Source organism: Cryptomeria japonica, chromosome 3 (assembly GCF_030272615.1).
Source record: "Cryptomeria japonica chromosome 3, Sugi_1.0, whole genome shotgun sequence".
Lineage (NCBI taxonomy): Eukaryota > Viridiplantae > Streptophyta > Pinopsida > Cupressales > Cupressaceae > Cryptomeria > Cryptomeria japonica.
The window spans coordinates 152,968,870-152,993,278 of NC_081407.1; the positions used below are offsets into that span (position 1 = coordinate 152,968,870).

Genomic DNA, 24,409 nt, shown 5'->3' on the forward strand with positions numbered 1-24,409 from the left:
TGGCCTGTCCAATTTTGAGCTATTTGAAGTCATCAATCAAAATAAAGGACTCTTCTTCACTAGAAGGAGAAGACTCTGGTTATTAGAAGGGAGAATTGATGATGTCGAAAAGGACACTCATGTGCATATGACAATTGTTGTACATACGCACAAAGTGCTTCAAACCATCAAGAAGGATGAGCAAGAACCGACAATAAAAAAACCGGATGAAGTGTTTGATAATGAAGGAAACCCGGTTACTGAACCTATAGACACTATTGATGTTGATGCTCTAGATGTAGAGGATGTTGCTCAAGGTACACCATCTGAAGAAATGGGACAGGAGAAGCACGCAGACCAGGTAGAAAAGAAAAAGGAAGCAGAGGACAAAAAGGAGGAAGCAAAGAAGCAAGCAAAGGAGAAGAAAAGGGAAGAAGATGAGAAGAAAAGGAAAGAGGAGGAAAAGAGAAAAGAGGATGAGAAGAAAAGGAAAGAGGAGGAAAAGAGAAAAGAGGATGAGAAGAAAAAGAAAGACGGGGAAAAGAGAAAAGAGGAAGAAGAGAAAAGAGGTAGAAGAGAAAAAGAAACAAGAAGAAAGAAGAAGAGGATAAAGAAGAGGAGAAGAGAAAGAAAGCGGAGAAGAAGAAAGCAGAGGAGGATAAGGAAGAGGAGAAGAGAAAGGAAGTGGAGAAGAAGAAAGCAGAAGAGGATAAGGAAGAGGAGAATAGAAAGGAAGTGGAGAAGAAGAAAGCAGAGGAGGAAAAGGAAGAGGAGCGGCAAAAAGAAGAAGAGAAGAAAAAGAAGGAAGAACAGAAAGAAGAAGTGGCAAAAAGCACTCAGATGGAGACTCCAAAGGCAACCGGTAGTCAAGCCAAACCGGTTGACCTCACCAGTCCTATTGACCTCCAGTCTGCAAATGAAATGGAGCTGCTACAAAGCATTAAGGTTGCTCAAGAACGCCTTGAAGTGATAAGGAGGAAGAAGGAGCAAGATGTGATCCAAGCTGCGGTGGACACTCTTACCGGTTTGTTACCTGGCACAAACCTCCCCAATACTAATTCATCACTGGCACAATTGAAGCTCCTATGCACCGTAGTGGATGATTAGGTGCAAAGTCTAGAAGAGGTAGCAAAGGCAAATGCCAAGAAAGAGCATCAAAAGGCTCTCAACATTGCCCTGGTGAAGAAGCTAAATGAGCTCCGGTCTGATCTGCAAAAAGCTCAAAAAGACATAAGGGATGCTCTGAATGAGGGGAATCTACTACTGAGTAAGATTTGCCAACCCCATGTCTTCTGTGATGATGTGCTTGTACAGAAGCAAAAGCTACAATCTGACTTACAGTTATACATGAGCACCTTCAAGCCGCCATATGACTCTTTTACAGCTTATGGGCAAACCGTTCACCGGTTTCATATCCAGTCTACCAAAATAGAGTTGGAAATCAGCAACCGGACTCAAGATTTGCAAGAACTACACTTGTTCTACTCCCACGCCTGCAAATACTTCAGAAATGTTATCTCAATCTGGATGCCTTAACGGTGACTCAAGAGATGAGCACAATAGATGTCATGGAAGAACAGGTCTCCCAGATGCAGACAGAGAAAGAAGTGGCTACCTCCCTACTTGAGTCCTGGTCCTTATCTATGAAACAATTTTTGCAGGATTTTAAATCAGTTTTTGACAAGTTTTATTCTTTATTGTCATAAACTCTTATTCTTTTAATACTAATGAAACAGGGGTTGGTTTGCAATATTATTTTTGTTGTCATTGTTGGCAAAGGGGGAGAAGTATAAATTTTGAATGTTTTGATGTATACTTTCATGTTAAGAAGTAGTATACATTGTATTTTCTGCAAAAGGGATAGTGTATATGCTTAGGGGGAGTAATTTTGATTATGACATATTTTTGTTGTAAAACACTTAGATGTCAAAATTTTCCTAAGTGTTGCCATCAATGCCAAAGAGGGAGATTGTTGGCATTTTTGATGATTATGTTGTGATTGTCATTGATGGACACACACTTGCATTGAGATCACTTTTATATGTATGAGTTATGCTCAACCGGCAATTGTTCCCAACAGGTATGATGCATTATAGTATTTAGACTATTGGTGTTTTGCAGAATGTGTTTACCGGTCTAAAGCGGTATGTTGACCCCAAGCGGTTCGAGGATCTCAAGCGATACGAAGGAATGAAGTAGCACAACTCATATTTCCCAGTCTTCATTTTTTCAAACTGGCAACCGGTATTTTGCTTTAACCGATATTTTGTATGAACCGGTAATACTCTATGATGAGTTACCAACCAACATTTTGTGATGAGTTACCATCCACCGATTGTTTGACGGTGCCGACACTTTAACAGTGCTTTTTGTGTCGTGTTACAGAATATGTCTAGATGCATTGAACCTAAGAAATTGTATTGCAATCCTATTGGATCCACATGAAATTAGATTCCTTTATAAAGACATCATGTCTAGGGTTTTATGTTGTTGCTAGGGTTTAAGGTGGTTGATGAGTTAAAGAGAGTGTGAATGTGTTGAAGACTGAAGTAATGCTGGAATGCATTAGGAACGAGCTATCAAGGATCTAACCAAGCAATCTGTGCTATTTGCTAGATCACTCACTTGTTGATTACTCACATCTTTGACAAGTCTGAAACCCTTAACCGGGTAGGCCCAAAAGCCTTTTGTAAATCCTCTAACAAGGTGGTTCACATATGTGGATCTAAAATCCTCTAGTAAGGTAGTCTTTAATCGGACTTATCTCCTAACAGAGATTGAGATTCCTAACAGGATCTGTTCTGGTAAAGAACATTGTATGACCTTAACCGGTCTAGTTCCTATTTTGCAGATAGTTACTTGTGAGTTCCATCTCACCGTGGTTTTTCCCATTTGGGTTTCCACATCAAAATCTCTTGTGTTATGGTATTTGTGCTTCTGTGGGTGAATGCATTATTTGCTATTTGGTTTGCATATGTGCTAACCGGTTTGTCTGCTAAACTGTTTTACCAGTTTACTAGTAGTCTAGTAAAGTGTTTAAGTACGGTAATTTTTGGCATACTAATTCACCCCCCCCCCCTCTTAGTATTCATCAATTGTGCCATCTATATTTTAATCTTAATGGATAAACTCATCAGGTTATCTAATTTTAACTTTAATGGGTGAATTTCCTCATGTTAGCTACATATTCAACCATAATGGATGAACGCATCCTATTATCTATAAGTTCAATTTATTGAACTAATTATATGCTTGTTTAAAGTAATAACATGAAATTAAGTTAACCTGCTTAATTGGATCAAATGTTGTGAGTTGAGTTAGATGTTAAATTAAGTAATCACGTTGGGAAACTCCTTAGGTATTGTTTAGTCTTCCGTTGTGTTATTTGAGCTTTTGATAACTCATTGTATCATTATGTTGTGTCTTATTTTAAAAATATACATATTTGCACTCCATTCGTGTATTTTAGCTTTATCCCTTCGGGGTTTCTTGGCGGGGCATTACAACACAATTATGTTTATTTCTTCATAAAGAAATAAATGTTCTTTGGTGATCCTAGACCATCTTCAACATGCATTACTGAGCATCCACCACTAGCAAGGGAGATTATATTTTGAGGGGGGTTGTATGGTCTTTCTTATTATATCTCTTTAGGGGGGAACTTTTTCTCAAATGGTATTTCATCCTTCTTCATCTTTTTAGGGGTGGGGGGTTGCCAATTTCTCTCTTTCCTCTCTCTTTTGGGTGGTTCTAATCTCTCTCTATTTAGGGGGGCTATTGTCTCTTTCTTTAGGAAGCTTCTTTGGGATATTTTTTATGTAATAAGTAACTCATAAAACTTCATTTTCTAGGACCTGTCTTTTCATTCACCTAAACTATGTTTTAGAGGAGTTTTATGTAGCTTTTTAATTTTCTGTATTTATCCTTTTGTTATACTTTTATTTAAACATGCTTAGGTTACTAGGATTAAAATAATGTGAGTACTAGAATGAATTGTCAACATCTTTCATAGGAGCTACCCTTTCTTAATTTGGGCATTTTGGAGTTATAATTTACATTGGTTGTATTTGCCACCTCCTCTCTCTCACATATCTATATATACTCACTCACCTAACATGTATCTCATTCATATTGAATTCATGCTACTGTAACCTTTCTTACTACTACTTTTCTTTGTGAACATTTTAATACACCTTTTTGTAAACCAACTCTAAGATTTTTGGTAATTTTAATTTATTTTGAACCTAAAAGTGTATATTAATAAGGCACATGCTATTACATTCTTCTTCCTCTTAAAATACTTTTTATCATAGTCATACACATGTTATTTTATTACCCACTTTTGTTGTCTTTAATTCATATCCTTTTACTGCAAGAAGTATTTTAATCTATTGTGATCAACCCTTACTGCAAACTTCTCTCCAACTAGGTATTGTATGAATTTTGCAAAGCATGATTGTGATAATTTCCTTATCATAGGTGTAATAGTGTCTCTCAATATCCCTAAGTAACTTGGTCTCGTAGGCTATAAGGTGTTTATTCTACATAAGGACAACTCCAATTCCTTCGTTTGAAGCATCAAACTCAAGTGTAAATGGTTGTGAGAAATCAATGAGTGAAAAAATAGGGCAAGCACTCATCACCCTTTAAGACAATAAAACACTCATTGTGTTGATTTTGACCAAGAAAATAATCATTTCTTTATCAAATTTGTAAGAGGTGTAGTGAGATGTGAAATCCTCTTCACAAACCTACTATAGTAGCTACGCAATCCAAGGAATCATCTCAAATGTGACAGTCTTTAGCGAGGGCCAATCAAGGATAGCTTGAATATTCTTTTGACCCACCTTTTATCCATTAGCATTTGTTACGTGACCCAAATAGAACACCTTTTTCATTCAAAACTCACACTTAGATTCCTTCACAAAGAAAGATTGAGCTTACATAATGGTGTAGGAGCACCTAGTTGAGCAAAACTCTCCTTTTTGAGTCTTTTATGATTTCATATTTGTAATGTCTTGTGTTAAGTTTATAATGTCATTTTAGGTTGGTGTGTGTCTTTTCTAGTGGTTTTGATCTCATTTTGGGCTCAAGAGGTCAAGTTTTTCTTTTCAGGCTTTGAGTTGACAATTTTGGCAAAAATGTGCAAAATTGCCAAAAATGTCTTCTAATGCTTTCCAAAGCATTGAAACATGTTTGATAAGTGTTTTTAAGCATGTCTAAGGTGTTTAGATGAGTTGATGAGGTTAGATTGTCAAAAATGTCTTTTGGAGCAAGAAATGTTGTGATTTGGGCTTGTAAAATTTGTCAAAGTTGTCATTTTTTTACTTTTCTTGAAAAATGAAGTTGTGGAAGCCTCATGTCTATACTGGGGCTTGATAACCAACTAGAAAAACTATAAAATTCCTCCCTTTTCCTTGGAAAGGGTTGGTGATTGTATTAGCAAAGGAATCCTAATAGAAAACCATGAAATTCTAGTTTTTTTCACTGTTTTTCTCTTCCTTGGAGTAACAGTCCGTACTATAGCACTCTTGTCCGTACTGTACCTTCTGGGAAGTTTTTATTTTGATTATTCAATTCTCCTCAAGTGACCATTGTATTGGTTTTTCTTTTGCAAGTTGGTGTAATAAAATTTCTTCCATTTTTGTGTGCTCACTGCCCTGTCAAGGGTTTGGAGTTGGAAAATGCCACAACTTGACTAATCCAGGCCTGGGTTCCCACCAAAATGGATTGGGTCAAGTTGATTCATGCATGTACATTGTGTATATATTTCTTTTTAAATCAGAAGTATGTTTGGAGGACAAATTTGAGTGAAGATTAGACAAGTTTTGGGAACTTGACTAATAACCTTCTTGAAAACTCAAATTCTTGTAATCAAATGCATTGTAGTGTTAAAAATGCCAAGCAAGGAGTCTGAGAAGTGTAACATGTTAGCTTGATTCAACTTCAATAGTTGACAAGTTTGTAATTTGCAAGTTTGAACAATTTTTGTAAACAAAATAGTGAGTTCACTGGTTTTGTGAATTGTGTTGTCAAAATGCTCAAGGAATGCTTCAAAAGCATTATCCAAGCCTTGTAACTGTGAAGGCAATGTAATAGGAAGACTGATTGGTGTTTTTCAAACCTCATTGAGGTATTTTTCTAGTTCAAACTCCTTCTTATGCAGGACCAAAGATGTAGCAGCAGATTGACTGGTAAAGGGGCAGTGTTTTAACAGTGACAGTGGTATTTCACTTCTTTTCTCAGTTGTTTGCCAAGTGTTTGGCATTATGTTTGTAGGAAAGTAACAGGGGAAGGCTTTATTTGGTGTGGTGGATGTTCTAAGCCAGTTTGGATGCTTGATGAGTGGAGTTGGAAAGACTTTTCAATGTTCTTTGGTCTAAACCCTACCAAACCCTACAATTATGCCACAAATAGTGGACAGACCTCATTTTGTTCTAACAGTGGCCTAAACCATGAAAATCCATTAGCACATACCTCTAAAACACCATCCAAAACAAGTTTGTTGGAGGAGAAGCCCATCGTTGGGCAGGGTGAGCAAAAAGGTGCCAATTAGGCCTCCACGGGCTACAAGCCTTTTGACTGCATAACACACAAATTTCATGAACCTGATCACCTTGAACTCATTCAGATTGGGGAGAAATTTGGAAGACAGTCCAAGATAATGAATGAACTCTTAGAAATCTCCATGGCACCCTTGTGAAGCATTTTGGGTTGTGAGACCTAGGGAGTTGGTTTGAGCAAGTGAAACTAAGAGGCCAAACAAGAAGATGAAAACGAGATTTTTGAACAAAACCTTCATCTAGTCCCCTAAACCGATTGGAGGTGCTTGTGAGAACATAGCGTAGTTAGAAACATGCCCAAATGGATAGAGGAGTGTGTTGGAAGAAATGTAATGGTTTGGCAAAACCAATAGGGAATGAGTAAGGTAATGAGCCCACTCAAAAGGGGAGTTTGTTAAGGAAGTGAAGCATGGGTTTCTTAGCATGAAGACCTCAAGAATGATTTGTAAACATATACAACTGCCACAAGTAAGTCTTTTGGAAACAAAATTGAACCTTTAGACTGAAAACCTCCTTGTTAAGCACTTCCTAGCAATCTCCTTATCACATAATACCCTTGACACTTCATCAAGGCATCAAAGGTGGTCCTCGATAGTTTTGTTCTAGATCAATATATCATCAAAGAGTACAAGCAAAAACTTTCACAACTACTTGTTGAACACAAGAATTATGCAAGACTAGAAAGTAGTAGGAGCATTAGTCAATCCAAAGGGCACAAACAAAAATTCATAGTGTCCATAACTATGACACATAAAGGTTGTCTTATGTATGTCCTCTTCCCTTACTTTGATTTGATGATAGCCAAATTTCTCCATGAATTCATCAATAAGTTCACCGATCATAGGAATTGGATATTGATTCTTAATTGTTCTCTTGTTGAGAGCTAAGTAATCAATGCACATACCCATGGTCTCATCCTTCTTAATGAAAAAATAATATAGAAGAAGCAAAGGGAATCAAACTGGACCTAATGCCCTATATCCAAAAGCTCTGAAATAGCCTTCTCTGTCACTTTCTTCTTCCTTTGGGTGATAGTATGGGGTAGTAATCATTCACTTAGCTCCTTCCTCAATCTCAATCACATGCTTGAATCCTCTTTGTGACGAGTTTTTGAGAGGAATATCACTAAAATTCACACTATGCTTATCCAAATTTTAAATATCCACATTATATATTTTCATCTTATCTAAGGCTTTATAAAAGAAATGAAGCATTAAATTGCCCAAGCAACCTCACCATGACGAAATATGTTCTCCATCCTCTTAGCTATATGATGTAACCATAAACGGTAAACCCTCAAAAGAGAACTGACCGACTAATGCGGCAAGAGTAACACAATGAAAGCAACAAGAAAACATAGCAAGATTACAGAACCATATCATATTATTGTCTTAGAACCTCCGACAACCAACCGATTATCATCATACAACCATCCTAGAACATCTGACAGTCAACCGGTTACTTGTAGACTACAAGCCAGATACAATCCATCTGAAACTCTCAGAGTCAATCGGATCACTAATCACGAATCTAAATATTTTTTCTGATTTCTACTTCTTTTGTCCTACAAATGATTACGCAATACCCAATTTATACCCTCCAAAACATATATGAGTCGACCACAAAAGATTACATTTACCAATGCAGGAAAATGAAACGTGTAACTAGATCGGCCCTAAGAATGAAAAAAATTCTTTCAGAAAATAACAACCAAGAAATGCGGATCAGCAGGAAGGTCAGCCACACACCAAAGAACATTGAACAAGACCCCAAATAGATCCACACACCAAGAAACTGCTTCAAAAATGATGGAAAACCAACTAGTAATCACAAGAACTATCCCGGAACCCAAAAACAGCCAACTGGGAGCAATAACTAGTCGGAAAAGAACCCAAATGAATTGAAAATTTGGAATTAAGCACATGAACCAGCCTGGAGACCAAAAATAGGATCTGCAATGAAAAGCAAGAAACGACCGACACCTACTAGTAGGAACACAAAAAACTGCACAGTGAACTGAACGAGAACTAAACTAAAAGGAAATATTTTTGGTTGATGCAAGGTTGCTCATAGACCGAGGATGCTCCTGCCTCAGACACCCCAAGTAGAAAGAGATGTTCCATGAGAGGCAACTCATGAACATCGAAAAGGATTTGAGATAAAGACCCCATGCTCATTTCTGATCCAAACATCTTCCTTATCTGCAAACCTCTTCTTTAGCTCCTCCGATATCTCAACCAGATTCTCTAACCCCTGACTCCCTTTGTTTCTCTTCCTTTGCTTCAGGTCTGCACATTGTCTCTTCTTAGTACTCTCTTTCTTCTGCAACTTTGATTTGTTTATGCCATAAGACTTCATCTGGTTTGTCACCATAAGCTTTTTTTCATCTAGTTCTATCTGTCCATCAGGCTTATCTATCAGATCCTTTTGTAAACTCATGCCATCTTCCGATATAACCTCTGCAACTAGTTTCTCAGTACTGAAAATTTTCTCAAGATTCGGGTTCTTCACCTCCTTCTCTTTCTCCTTTAAAGAAGTCAATGTGAACTTCTGCCCATCCTTCTCAATAGTGATTAGATTTCTTCTACAATCATAAATAGCTCCTCTATCAAACTGCCAAGGTCTTCCCCAAAAGACATGACAAGCACTTATAGATACACCATCACACAAGACCTCATCCCTAAAAGGCCTAATATTAAAATTCACCAAACATTGTTCCTTTACTTCTAACTTTTGATCTTGTAACCAACTCACCTTGTAAGGACAAGGGTGCTCAAGCCTCTTCAATCCAAGCTTCACTACCATCTCCTCCGATACCAAATTATCAGTACTTCCACTATCCATAATAACCTTGCAACACTTACCACCTGATTTGCACACAGTCCGAAAAAGACTCTTTCTTTGAGTAGATCTGGTATCTTCACTGCTCTGCTCCATCATGACTCTTCTAAACATAAGGGATTCTCCTTGCTCCGGTGCATAGTCAATTCTGGTAACTTGACCTTACGGTTCCTCATTTTCCACACAACTTCTTACCATTCCCTACTTACATTCATAAAATCTATGTCTGGTTTCTCCACACTTGAAACATTTGCTTGGAAATTCTCTATTAGTACTGCCACTGCCTTTTCTCTGTGTTTTTTGTTCCAATTCTTTACTCCACTTAGGTTTTGATTCCTCTTCAACATTCTACTTCTCTATACTCATCTGCCCCTTGAATCTCTCCTTCCCTCTAGGGTTATTCGGTTGTCTTCTTCTCATCTTCTCCTCAGCCTTCAAAGCATACTAGTAAGCTTCTTCAACTGTGGAAACCCTCAACATACTCATCTCATCTTGAATGTTAAATGCAAGTCCATTTATGTACCTCGCCACCTTCTCTCTATCCATCTCTCTATGTCCAAATCTACTCATCACCTTGTAGAATTCCTCAGTATACTATTTCATAGTCATGTTTCTCTATTTCAGGTTCTGCAAGTTCTTGAACAATTGCAACTCATAGTCTCTCAGTATGAACTTAGCCTTCAATCTTGCAACCATCTGTCTCCATCGGGTGATCTTCATTTCACCATTCTCCACTCTATCTTTTTGCAATTTTTTCCACAATAAGGCAACATGCCCTTTCAATTTAGTCTATGTCAACCAGACTCTTTGCGGGTCCTTGACATCCTCATACTCAAAGTAATCCTCCAACTCTTCAATCCAATCAATCAAATCCTCTAGGTTCAGCGTTCCGAAAAAGTTTGAAACTTCCACTTTATGAACTTTACTCGCTTGCGCCACTGCTCTTAGGAATCTTTCCTCTCTTCCGACCGTTCAGCCTCTTCCGCTTCAAGCCCTTCACCGACTTCTTCATACTCATCCTCAAACTTCGGGTTCCTTTGCAAACCATCCAATGTGTTCCGGATCTCACTCCTCATCTCATTCTTGAAATCCTCCATCATCTGCTCTACCCTTCGGGGGTTCATCCTTCTAGGCGACATCTCCTCTTTAGCCCTGGTGAACTGCCTCAACTTGACGATCTGACTACAGGTTTCAATTTCCACTCACTCGACAATCTATTGAACACATGTGCAGCCTGCCTCCATTCGGCGATCTGTCCACCCAAAGGAATGCCTCAAGGTTCACAAACAACTCTTCCACCAATCGGTTCATAACCAGCTATGATACCAATTGATGCAACCATAACCGATAAACCCTCAAAAGAGAACTGAATGACTTATGTAGCAAGAGTAACACAATAAAAGAAACAAGAAAACATAGCAAGATTACAGAAATATATCATATTATTGTCTTCGATCCTCCGGCAACCAACCAGTTATCATCATACAGCCATCATAGAACATTTGGTAGTCAACCGGTCACATGCAAGCTACAAGCCAGATACAATCCATCCGGAACTCTCAGAGTTAACCGGATCACTAATCATGAATCTAAATCTTTCTTCTGATTTCTACTTCTTCTATCCTACAAATGATTACATTATACCCAATATATACCCTCTGTAACATATTCGGGTCAACCACAAAAGATTACATTTACCAATGCAAGAAAATGAAACGTGTAACTAGGTCAGCCCTAAGAATGAAAGAAATTCTTCCGAAAAATAACAACCAAGAAGTGCAGATCAGTAGGAAGGTCGGACAAGACCCCAAATAGATCCACACGCCAAGAAACCGCTCAGTAAATGAAGGAAAACCAACCAGTAAGCACAAGAACTGTCCCAAAACCCATAAACAGTCAATCGGGAGTGATAACTAGCCGGAAAAGAACCCAAATGGATTGAAAATATGGAATTAAGCACATGAATTAGCCTGGAGACCGAAAATAGGATCTGCAATGAAAAGCAAGCAACGACTGGCACCTACCGGTAGGAACATAGAAAACAGCACATTGAACTGGACAATAACTAAACTAAAAGGAAATATTTTTGGTCGATGCAAGATTGCTCATAGACCGGGGATGCTCCTGCATCACTATAACAACTCCAGGGGCACCATTAGACATGCTACGAAATACAACCTTTTTACCATCTATTTTGAATTCCAACTTAATGGTATAATTTTTTTGTGAATACTCACCTAATGAGTGCAATCTATTGGTGTAAATAAATATTCATTTTGGATATTATTACACTTACTTAAGTTAACTTAGGATAATGCATCTCTTCGTAGTTTGGATTTGAGACACTTAGAGAAGTGTGCACATAGGGATAGAGCTTGTAGGAGAAATTCCACCTTTTGTGGTCTTATTTTGCTGTTACACTCCACATTTGATGGGTCATCCACCTCTTGTGGAATATTATATTATTTCTCCTACCTACCCCTAGTATTTCTTACCTACCCTTGTTTCTCATTGAGCCACATGTCATATTTGTGTGCTCATACATCCATATGGCCTTGCCTATATAAGCAGGCCTATATTCATTGTATTGGTTAATCCAGTTGATCATTTGCATATTGATGAGAATACAGTTTGTTCTTGTCATTCTATTGTCTCTTTTTATGCTTTTCATTGTGCCCTTGATCTTGGCAAAATCCTACACAATGACTGAACTCCCAAAACAACATTAGTCTCCCTAACACCTACCATATTAAAAATAATTTGTAATTGTATAGTTGCCTAAGCATATACTTAGTTGGGTAATCTTCTTGGTTCAATTCATGGTAAATCCAACAATGATAATCACGTTGAAGCCCTCAAATTACTCTACCTATAATCCCCTCTTGACAACCAAGGCCTTATCTTTGTTCACTATTTGACCTCTTATTATCTACCTCCCGCTCATTGTCAAAAATCACCTCCATGTAATGAACTTTACTTTTTCCTAAGCGCCTATGTCTTTCTTCCCATGGTTTCTTTAGGAAAAACATATTTTCTTCCTCCTTAATTCACTTTCAGCCTCATTTAATAAGCTAGATGTAGTGTCATAAATTTTAGCCCCTTACAATTTCACACTCCTTTTTGGGTCCTTGCCTTAGTGTGTCCCCTTATAACTCTTTCTAAGCCTATTTTTGGCCTTGTTACAACCAAATAGTCATTATATGCTAATTTGGTGACTCGATTCTACATCTAGGACTTGTGCACTCCACATCTACCTTTGTTTCACCCCTTTTTGGGTGGACTATGGTGTTAGGTACCATAGTCCTCTAGAATTGGTCCCAAATTTGAACTTGTTGAGGTGTCAGTTCTCACCATTTGGTATTTGGTCTCAAAATTTAAATATGTCCATTGGAAGTTTCCCTAACTTATGAAATGCCTTGAGGACCCTACATAAGAGCATCTTTCCTATCTTATTTTCACCAAACCATATCAATCACCATTCAAGTACATCCGAGAGAAAGCATTATGAATGAATCTCTTCAGATCTAAGAATTATGGAGTAGCAAGTTACAACAATCTTAATTGATCTTGTCTTGTCATGTCATATTGTTGCATCAACATTTGAGTATTACATCCAAAGTGTATAACATCACATGTTATGTTTTAGGTTTAATCTTGTCAATTCATCATTTTACTTTAGATTTAGCCTCTACCTTGCAAGGGTGAGCTTTCTTTTTCTTATGATCATTGTTGTAGTGAAGGTCAACACTTACCTGGGGTTTGACTAAGGCTAGCCCCTATACAACCCAACACTTTCCCCCTATTTTCTATGTGTAGGATTCACAATTTTGGATTACAAATTAATGAAGAGCAATTTAAAATGAATAGATCCAGACTTTGAAGAATAAAAAAACCTCAATCAATGTCAATTAGCAACAATAACCAACACTTTTTTGATGGAATTTCAAGCAAACAATCTATAAGGCATCTTGGTCAGGAGTTTTCTCATGAAATTTGCATCAAACATCTTTAGGATGGTAGTGCCTATTGACACGAATCAACACTTTCGAGCTCAAATTATAGACACGAGTTCCTTTATGAATTCCTCTTTTAGATATGTCTTCATAATTTTCATATCTATTTTATAGCTTACAATTTATGTTGATTTTAGTCAGATCCTTAGTTGTTGCATCATTTCTCTTTCTATCTTTTCCAATCCCAATTAAATCGATTCAAAAGAGAACAATCAAACCACAAGAGTCAAAGGATCTCAATTTGGGCCTGATTGGTTGTTATACAATGGAAATATTTGGAAATGGTTTCTATTTTGCATTCTTAGGCTAGATTCCCATTTTCACACATTACACTAGGGTTCTTAGGCCACTCTTTCTAAAAATGTTTCTTATCATTCTTAGATGGAGGAAACATAGTCTGAAATTTGGCATTTAGAGAAGACGACTCCAAGTTTCAAGCCCTCTTAATTAGATCTTGAAGAGTGGGAGCATGAAAGGCCTTAACTCAACCGTGAAGAGTTTTTGACAACTCTTCAATGACAATCAATACCAACCTCCTCTTTAATATATCTAAAACCATACCATCAAGCCTCTTAAACTCTGCAATATATGCATCAATGGTACCACTCAACTTCAATTGAGTCAACTATTCGAAATGCAACTTTGGGTCTTTCTCGTCAAATTTGTCTATAAGATTTTAGTTGAATTATGCATAGTATTTGATTAAATTGTGTCCTTGAGTTACCAACCTATGATACCACCGATTGTGGGCCTCACCATCCAAATGCAAGGTAGCACACTTAGTAACCTCATTTTTTAATATTGGTTTTATTGAGAAGTATATATCCAATTTCTACACGCAAGTTCTAACTATGCATTTGTTGGAATCATCAAATATGGGAATTGAGAGCTTACCCATCCCCTTCTACAAATGTTGGCTATTAGGACCCTTGTCTCTCCTAGGCTTGTTCCTTAGCTTGATTTGGAAAAAATCATGTAGAGATTTAGCACCATGGAACTCATCACCTAATATATCGTATTCATGTAACCAATCTTTAAAACCCTCTTTTGCATCTTGTTGGTTTCTTCCCGTTCACAACATTTTTTTACAAAAATTAGTAGGCATCAATGGTTTATTAGTTGTTCCGCTAGAAACCCTGGAATGGTTATTAATTAGATTGTTTGTGTTACTAGTCTCCCGATTGTTATTTCTATTGTTTTGATTGCCATTATTATATCCATTGTTCCAATCCATGTTTACATGTTGCATCAATTATACTAACTATTGTTGCTCCCTTGTAAGATCATTCAAAATTTTCATGCTACTAACCTCATTGTTGCCTCTTTTGTCCCCCACGTTATATTACCTATAGCTCCTTCACTAAACAAATTTGCAATAGAAACTTCCTCTTCAATGTTTGATTGCTTAGGTAAATTATTTGGCCTTCTCCTGAAGTAATACCTTTGAGAACTCCTTGGTTCGATACGAATGTTTTGTTACTAGAAAATGACTCAAATTTCCACTAGCTAGTAGGAAACACTGCTCCAAAATTGAGCTAAAATATAAACCATTTTTTTTTGTAGTTTTTACCATTTTGGGGCTCAATCATTTTGTCAAATAGTTTGCATGTGTATTGCTATGGTTTTTGTTTCCATTCATATTGAAGAATTATTACAAATATTCATTATAACAAAAGATTCCAAACTTCATAGTAATGACAATGACATTTGTGCCAAATTTATTTCATAAAAATATTCAACAAAATACGCTATATATTTCCATCTAATGCTAATATATAATGTTGCAAGTTCAAAAATTGTACACATCAAATTATTTTTTAAATAACAAATTTACATTCCAGTTGCTGATCTAAATGATAAACTCATCAAAGGCCAAACCAACATTCATCTTATACTTTAACTCCCCGCAATAGCTTGTACGACCACTTTAAGTATGGAGTGATAGTCTCTGGAAAAGTACAACACATGAAGCAGGGACAACAACCTAAAGGGATTTACGCCTAGTGTGGTTGGGCCTTGGTAAGGCCACTAGGCCCTTGGAAAAGTCTTCAATCTTGTCTTAACAATAATCAACCTCTCCTTTCTATGCTAGAAATAAGTAATAGTATGACACCTTAGGGAAATAATATGGTACGGTTGTGTTTAGGCTTAGCTATTAATAAATAAAATTATTCTTCCTTTTCACCACCACACGCAACACAAAAACCCCAATCCAAAATCACTTGCATTGCAGGTATTTTTTAAAATTATCTCACAATTTGCACATACTTCCACACACATTTATTATTTGCCTACACATCTTAAGAAATTTGTACTTGTGTATTTTGGACCCAATAATTAAAAATAAATTCCTATTTCTTCAATTAAGCAAATTACGAATCTTGTCTGAATCCACCTTGAATTTGATTGAGGAGAAATCTTTCATCCCCAAAGCCAAGCACCACTAGGGTTTGAAGTTGAACTTGTAGTCCGAACTTTGCAATGAGAGAAATAAACTATCCAAGATGTCCAAATGAGTCTTTCATTTCTATTTTTATAAGTTCCTTGGGAACTTTTGAGAATTTTTTAATTTTAAGTTCAATAAAATAAAATAATCACCTTTTGGCCTCATAAAGTGACTTCTTTTATTTCTATTTTTTAACTTGAGGAATTTTATAAAAAATAATTAAATAAGTTCAGCTGCAATACTTAAGGTAACTAAATTTAATTAATTAAAAACATTTCTTTATTTAATTCTCCATATTATCCTACAAGAATAAAATAGGCAACTAACACTTCCCCAAGCACCTTAGACCAAGAAGGGGACATTGCATCTTTAATGAATTGGTATGTGCTATCAAAACAAGTTAAGGTTTGTACAACCTTTTCTTCAGTGACTATCAATTGGTTCTTCAAAACTTGCAATTCTCTAGGCCTTTGATCAAAATCAACTTCTCACAACAATTTTTTGTGATGTCTTCCTTTGTAGGAACTATATCACTTCCAAAATGAGCTACCTCTCTAATTGTTGTATTGCAAATTCCTTGAATAATTGGTAGGACAAAACTATGTTCAGGTAATGAATCATCAAAAAAAAAATACACACCTTCATAGGATTTATCAATAGTTTCTAATTCAGCAAGCTCCAAATCAACATAACCTTCAATCTCAACAATACCATGAAGACTCATGTATTCCTCCTCACTTGCAAATGCACTTGAAAAAATTGCTTCATCCTCATTTTCAAAAGCAACATGACGTTAAAGATCATATTCCTCTTTCTATGAATGTTACATACTTTGAGATACATAATCATTTGATGATTGTCTTTCACCTCAAAGCAGAGGCAAAATGTAACGGTGAATTTTGCATACCCATGTCAATTCCCATTTGGTTTTGTGTCTATTTTGAGAGAATGGCTTAATATGCATATATATCAAAAAATGATACAATCTTAGGCAATGGTGGGCTCTTGTCCATATTTTATCCATTTCTACACATCTCTTCATATATAACACATTTAGTACACCTATCATGATTAGAATTTCATTTGGTGAACACACTTTATTGTTCCACCATCTTGTGGCATTTTTGTGGATGAATGTGATTGATCACATATCTATAGATTTGATCCCTTAATTTATAAAATTTAAATTCAGATTTGGTTGATTCTTGCCCATCTCACTACTTATTGTCACCTTATTGTGAACTCGCCAACCATGCATTTGTGTGATTACTTGCTATGCATTTATATTTTAAGGCACTCAATTGTATTATTTTCTTATCCTTTCTTATCTTAATAATTGCTCACCCCAAAGCATTGAAGGGGCATTTACTATATGAATCTTTTGAATTGTTGCACTAAAATGAATCAAAATATATGCATATTCATCCTAGAAGCATTTTCATGGATAAAACTTGTTTCTCTTCAATTGTTGGCATGCTCAAACTTGACCTAGGAGAATTAGTCACCTAATAATTTGATAATCCTATAAAAGTATTCTTAAATACCACCAATCCAAATAGTAGACTACATTAGAGGTCATAGGCATGTACACCTAGTAGGATCAAATTCTCATGATAGAGGATGAATCTATAGATATGGATTCAACCTAGACAAAGCCACAAATCTTGTTGAAATTTGATACTGTAAATAGATAAATAGTTTCTATTCCTATTCTTGATAGGTTTCAATTTAAATACTACATTAATTTTGTTAGTTTCTATTCCTATTCTTGATAGGTTTCATTTTAAATACTACATTAATTTTGTTCCTCTTCATAAAAGATAAAACTAAATACAATTATGTATATCACATTTATTTCCTACTTAACATTTAAATCAAAATTTAAAGTGCAACTTCCATTCATTAATATAAGAAATTTAATTTATTGAAGCAATACAAATAAAAAATTGCATAGAAAAGAGCAACAAATAGGTTTTGAGTATAAAGTAAGAAATAGATGGATAGCTAACAACCCCTCTAGAACTAGAAAGATGTTCAAAACATATGAAACATTACAACATATTTAAACTTTGAAGTTCAATAAATATTGCATCTATTTATAACACAAATTGAAGAATTTGATATTTAATCTCATTCCAATGCTTGTTGATTTTTTTCTATTTTTTTTGGACACTTCTTACATCTAAAAACACAAAAGGACAATTCAGAAAATGACACTAGAGTAAACTTAAGCATTTCTGTTTTCTAATGAATAAATTGTTTTGTAAAATTGCCAAACACCTACTTTTCTACAGATTAAGTAAAATGGTTTGTCTCATAGAACTTGACACAACATTGTCATGGAAGCTTAAGTCCATCCAAGAATCGTCATTTCTATTTTCTATTACAATAGACACACGACTTCTTCCCGACATAAAACATGATAAAAAATAGCAAGAAGGTTCTTGAAAATAATATTCCATTTTTCCCAGGCCCATGAACACTTCCCAAAAATGTGTTTCAAACTTTCATTGTATTGACGAAATAAACATTTAAGTGGTCGAACTATCCTATATTTCATTTCCTTTAATGTTTAGATTGGAAAGTCCTTTGCTACATGGTTTTTGGACTTCATCTATTTGGTGAAACAGATTTGTTGAAGATCAAAATCAGCCCTGTTATTGCCTTTCCAAGACAAGCTTTATCTATTCAATAAAGAGATGATGTTTAGAGATATGTTTAAATGGCATGTCTAAAAGATTTATTGTAACTTAATTATGAATATTTGCAATCCATTTTACTGTAATTTTGAAAAATTGGTTGTAGCCGTGCAGAAATCAGTTTAATTGCTTTCCTTTTAGAAGTTAATTTATACTTACGTGTTTGCATCTTATTAGACATGAGAAGTTCAAGTTTATTTTCCTTTCCAATGATATACTCGTACACTTTTCCGAATGCTTTCTTTGTGATTGTGGAATAAAATCTGAACCTTTTGTTGGCGCCCGACCTGTAGGGCCGAGGGAAAATGCCATGAGGCAGGATAACGAGGTATGGTCAACAGAACTAGTACTTAGTTCTACATAAGATAATAATTAATAATAATAGCTGTACTCTTTCCTTCTGTGTCGAGGTGAGAAAAAACTTGGCCATGAGCGCTGGGTTGTACGCTGAACAATTGGTTTCAATGTCGGTTCATTTCCATGGTTTTAATCCACGAGTTCACTTTGCCAAATTCAAACCAGCCAACTGGCTGATAAGGCACTAATCCCATCAAAGCTGCTGGATATTCTAAGCTATAATTATTGACTAGGCCTCATTCGGCGCAGAGCATATCCAATCACAGAGAAAGGATGTCCTTCTTACAGTTCTTTTTGCTGATAATGTTTTTTTCTATTGACGCTCGCCACAATGCTAATGCTGTCAAGCATCCTTCTTTCCACATAGAAGAAGCAACCATTCCACAAATTCAATCAGAATTCAAGGCAGGCAGGCTTAACTCCACAAGCCTTGTACAATTCTATCTCCATCACATTCGAAAACTTAATCCCCAACTCCATGCTGTTATTGAAGTGAATCCTGATGCTCTACTGCTGGCTAAGAAAGCAGATGCAGAGAGGCTAAGAGCAGGAGGAGTTCTCCTTGGTGGTCTCCATGGAATCCCTGTACTAGTCAAGGACAACATTGCTTCCAAGGACAAGCTCAATACCACTGCAGGCTCCTTTGCTCTTTTGGGCTCGAAGGTCCCAAGAGATGCAGGTGTTATATCGAAGCTCAGGAAGGCAGGTGCTATAATATTGGGCAAGGCCAGCTTGAGTGAATGGGCGAATTTCAGGTCTTCCAATGCATCCAATGGATGGAGCGGTAGAGGAGGTCAACCTAAGGTCTTGTGCTTCTTACCTCATTTAGAATCATTAATACTTTGTCTCTAGATAGAGCTTTATGATCGGAGAGAACTTCATTACTAGCTTCTTCACGATCTGCAAATGTTAGGAGAGTGAGTACAATCATAATCTTGGTATAGGGACGAAGTTTTCACGGTCCAGGAAAAAAAGAAAACAGTGCTTAGAAAGATCATCAGTGTCTTGGATCATATTTCGTAATACACCATCATAATGGAACAAAGATATATGACTCTATGATCCAAAATATTGATAAAATGTCTCTATTTTTTTAACAGCAGCTCATTTTGTTATTAATTTGGGTTATTTCTACCTTTTTCCAAATAAAAAAATAATATCTCTAGACTGAAAGTATGCCAAAGCTGAGTAAATTTAGCAGAGAAATGAGTTCCAGATCTTGGTAGAACATTTGTTATGTGCACATAGCTTTGGGATGTGATTCCATTCTGTCTGCTTTTTTAAGAGGATAGACTACATTTTTTTAAAGTAATGTATATGCTCTATTTCATGAAAAAATAAAAATTGGGTTATTAAACTTAGCAACTTATGGTTTTGTTGCTTTGCCATTCTGTTTCTATTTCATTTTAGTTTCAGGCGCTTCATTATTTCATTTTATTTTGATTATGAATAATTTGTGAGGAAATGCTTTAGTCACTCCCATTATATACTGTGGCCATACGCTTTCTTTTCAGTGCCATTTACCATTTGGCCAATATTGAATATTAATGTTTGAATTGAATCAGACTAATAGCTTAATCTGAGTATATATCTGTGTATGTGAGATTGTGCAGAATCCATATGTGTTTACAGCTGACCCGTGTGGATCAAGCACTGGATCAGCAGTGGGAGTGTCAGCAAACATGGTAGCAGTGTCATTAGGGACAGAAACAGATGGCTCAATTCTTTGCCCATCTAGTAACAACGGTGTTGTGGGAATAAAGCCTACAGTTGGGCTTACAAGCCGGGCCGGAGTCATTCCCATTTCTCACACACAAGATACTGTGGGGTAATTTTGCAACTTTATAAAGTTAATATTTTCTTTCATAGCTCATTGGAAATGTAATGCAGACTACTGGTCTGTCTTTCAAGCTAGCCAATTTCTTACAGTTCCATAGGCTGCTGCTTCTTTCTATTCTGAGCTTGCTGTACTTTTCCAGCGCCTTATTTTCATTATCTGTGGGCATTAATTTAAATTTTCTCTTGTTTCTTTCTTTCTTGCGTTGGAATTATATTTCACTGAAATAGCAAGAAGCTACCATAAATTCAAGAGATGCATACTTTATTAAGGTGTTCATTAAAAGAGCTCAAACTGTCGGTCAGTGTAACATGTAGATTCATCACAGAGAGCTTCGAGTGCATGTACTCTGTCCCATACAACAGTTATTTGAAGCGCTTTTAGGCAATTCTTTTTTTAATCTCTAAGAACAAACAAAACTTCTAACCACACATGCTCCTTTCCCAATCAGAAGAAAAGAAACCTGGTGCAGGAGCACCTAGAACATGAAGATCACCTCGAGTTCAATATGGTATAAGCATAGGATCTTTAGTGATTTGTGTTTTTGTCATGAATAAGGTCTTAGAAGACCGTTTTTCAAGCAATCAAGGTCCTTGAGACCATTATGTAATGTTTTGAGTTCTTAAGGAGTCATGTTGCTATACTATACTTTGTCAAGATTGTCATAAGAGACTATAAGTTGCTCATATTCCTCCCATGACACTTTTTGATGTATTGAGGCTTGTTTGGCCCTTATGTAGACATGTGTGGGTGATTTCAAGTCAATGGTGATGGTTTTGCTAAGTTTTGCGGTCATTAGAAAAGGAGGACAAAAGTTGTCATTATTGACAAGAAATTGTCAATACAATCTTGTGGTGCAACATTGGTAGTTAAATGCATTTTGTTAGGCAAAGTTTAAAAAGCAGTTGTAGCCGTTGGGAAAGGCTTGAGTAGCCTTTAAATGATCCTATCCTTGGCCAATGTGAAGGTTAATGGGCAAGTTGATGTATGAAGAAAGAAGATCAATAAAAACAATCTCTGAGTTCCTTCATTCTCTCTCTCTATCTTTGTCAGACGTTGCAGTCTGTTTTTGGGTGTTTCTCTTTGTAAAAACGTTCTTGTTGTTATTGGAAACCTATTGATCATGAAAGAGGCGTGAGATATCTTCATTTTTCTTTTGGTCCTGTTCGGTTTCATCCATTGTTGAACAAGTTACAAGGGGTTTGGTAAAAACTGTCAATAACCTAGTTCCCTCATTAGAAGCACATGTCATTGGGGGGGAATGATCCTTGTAAGTATGTTTTTGTATTCCTTTGTTTGCAGGGCTCTGTGATGACTTTGGCACGTGCAAAATGTGGTGAAAAGTTCTGATTTTCCGAGTCTCAGTCTGAATTGACAGTGAATGATGGTGGAAGAGTAGTGTATATGCAAGATTAAACCTTAGAAGGTTAAGTGAAGACAGAGAGGGGTGTGTAGGGAATCTAGGGATATCACAAACATGTTCCAAGTGTTGTTTAGCCTTTGAACAAATCAAACATCAAATGAATGTCACTGTCCTCATAAAATGCTTATGACTGTCTCAGTGAACAGTGCTATAGTAGTAGTTCTTTGTTTGGCCTTTTGGGGTGGATGGGGGGGTGAAGACCGGTGGATTTGTGTCTTTTAAGTTGAGTAACATCTTATGCATCCATTGTTGGAGTAGAAGGTTGGAGGATCTTGTGGAGATTTGAAGCATCCTCTTAGTAAGGAGTCCTAATTGCACCTAGTAACCAGGTTAACAGTCCCTGTTGAGCAAAATGTTCCAAAGTAGCCACAAAAGAATTTCACAAATGTTATAGAGTTCCCTAACGGGTGCCACAAAATGCTTTTGGTTGGTGGATATCTGTTTGCGTTGGTGAGTTATGCCTTGTTTTGACAATTTGGTAGCCTAGTAGGAGATAGGCTTGTGTGAGTAGGTTTTCAAGGGTTTAGTGTGATCTAAGTGTTGGGAGGACTCAAATAGGCCTTAGACATGTTTATTGGGCCTAACCTAATGTGTTTCAATGATTGGACAAGGGTTGTGAGGCATGGATCCAATTTTGGGGTTTGTAGCCTTGTGAGGGCTTAGTGGCTTGTTAGAACCTTGTGGGTTTGTGTGAGGAATTTGGATGCGATGTTAGAAGGAGAGAAACCTCTGATGCAAATGTGTTTTGTGATGACCTTGGGGTGTCATGAATCTGAGTTTGGAGTGGAGAACCTTTGAGGGGTTTGTTCGGTAAGTTGGGAGAAATAAATTCCTAGTGGGGGTTAACATCAAACAAGGAGAAGTGAGTGTGTCTATTTTGTTCTTGGGAGGTTATCTCTGCATCAAAAACCCATATGCTTCAGCCTTAGAAGAAACTTTTGTACTCCCATACGCTTCTCACCCTGTTGGAAGAAACTTTTGGACTCCCATAAATTACCCACCCACTTGGAAGAAATTTTTTAAGCTTATTATTTCAATATCCATAATTCTTCTTTTACTTGTTGACCTGTCAAACCTGTTCTCGAAATCAAGCAACTTTGCTATTGTCTCTTGAAAACATCTTCAATCAATATATCATCATCTTCAGGAATATTTGCATCCCAATTGTCAACTTCTTTTTGGTTTGCTTCCTCCTTGACACAAGGCATATTCGACCAAATTTCATTCATCTCATATGCATATCCACTTTGTGCTTGCATATATTGGTGATTCAATTTCATTTCTTGAACAAAATTTTGGTATCTTGATTAATTACATGCTTCAATGCTATCTTTTCACCTGATAAAAAATATACACCACCTTCTTTGACACATTCTTTTCCCCCTGACTCTTCCTAAGTTCTTATATTTTTCAGGTAGTCTACAACATATTCAGCCTTTTACTTATCCTTAATCTTGATGATTCTTTTTGAAACACCTGTCTCTAAATTTATACATTTATCATATGATCTTCAACTATATTTCTATTTTAGTTTCCTTATGTGCGCACAAAATAATAGTTTTAACCACATGAGAATAAGAATGGGAACCTTGTGATGTCAGGCCTCTTCTTTAATTGTAATCATGACTTCTTTTCATTGCTTGTCATCGTCTTTTACATTTCTATCACCACCTCCTTCTATAGAATCTATTTAATCTTTCATTTTTCTAGCAACTTTACTCCTATCCAATCTTAGCTTCCATCTCATTGTTTTCCTTCCTCCTCTTATCTTCTATATTAACACAGTTCATCTCTCTTTTAATCAGTTTTTCTTGGAAGGTGAATCTTCACAGCCACCAAACTTGTCCCTTATCTTAACCATTTTGTCCCATGTCCAAAATACCTACTTTCCTTTTTTAATCCTTTTTTATTCACTCAAAATTTCCCACAAAATGATGCCTGTTTGCCCTCTTGGGTAAACAGTTAAATGCAGAAAGTAAATGCACAAAACATAATGGAAATATATTAAATAATCAGCCTCTATATTAATTCCACAGTCCATGTACAATAAGTGCTTATAACATTACATCTGACACGACTAACATGATCCTTTCAAAGAAAAGGTACACAATATATAATACCCGAAGGGGTGCGACACAACCGTCGCGACTCCAACTACCTACCCGTCGGCTAACTAACTGACCGCCGTAACTCATTATTACCGACAACAACATAAACAACATAACATAATGATTATTCCCGGCAACAATGC

The 24,409-nt window shown here is 36.4% G+C and overlaps 1 protein-coding gene across 2 annotated transcripts in view; it reads left to right on the top strand.

The window, feature by feature from the left end:
• Positions 1–18,700: 18,700 nt before the first annotated feature.
• LOC131067801 (probable amidase At4g34880) overlaps positions 18,701–24,409 on the top strand; it is a 56,803-nt gene continuing 51,094 nt past the window's right edge. Inside the window, exons 1-2 of one of the 2 annotated variants that reach the window (XM_058002963.2) lie at positions 18,701–18,869; positions 20,512–20,726. In XM_058002963.2, the coding sequence (XP_057858946.2) occupies positions 18,852–18,869; positions 20,512–20,726 (233 nt within the window). In that variant the 5' untranslated portion in view covers positions 18,701–18,851. The other variant, XM_058002962.2, reaches the window with a different exon arrangement.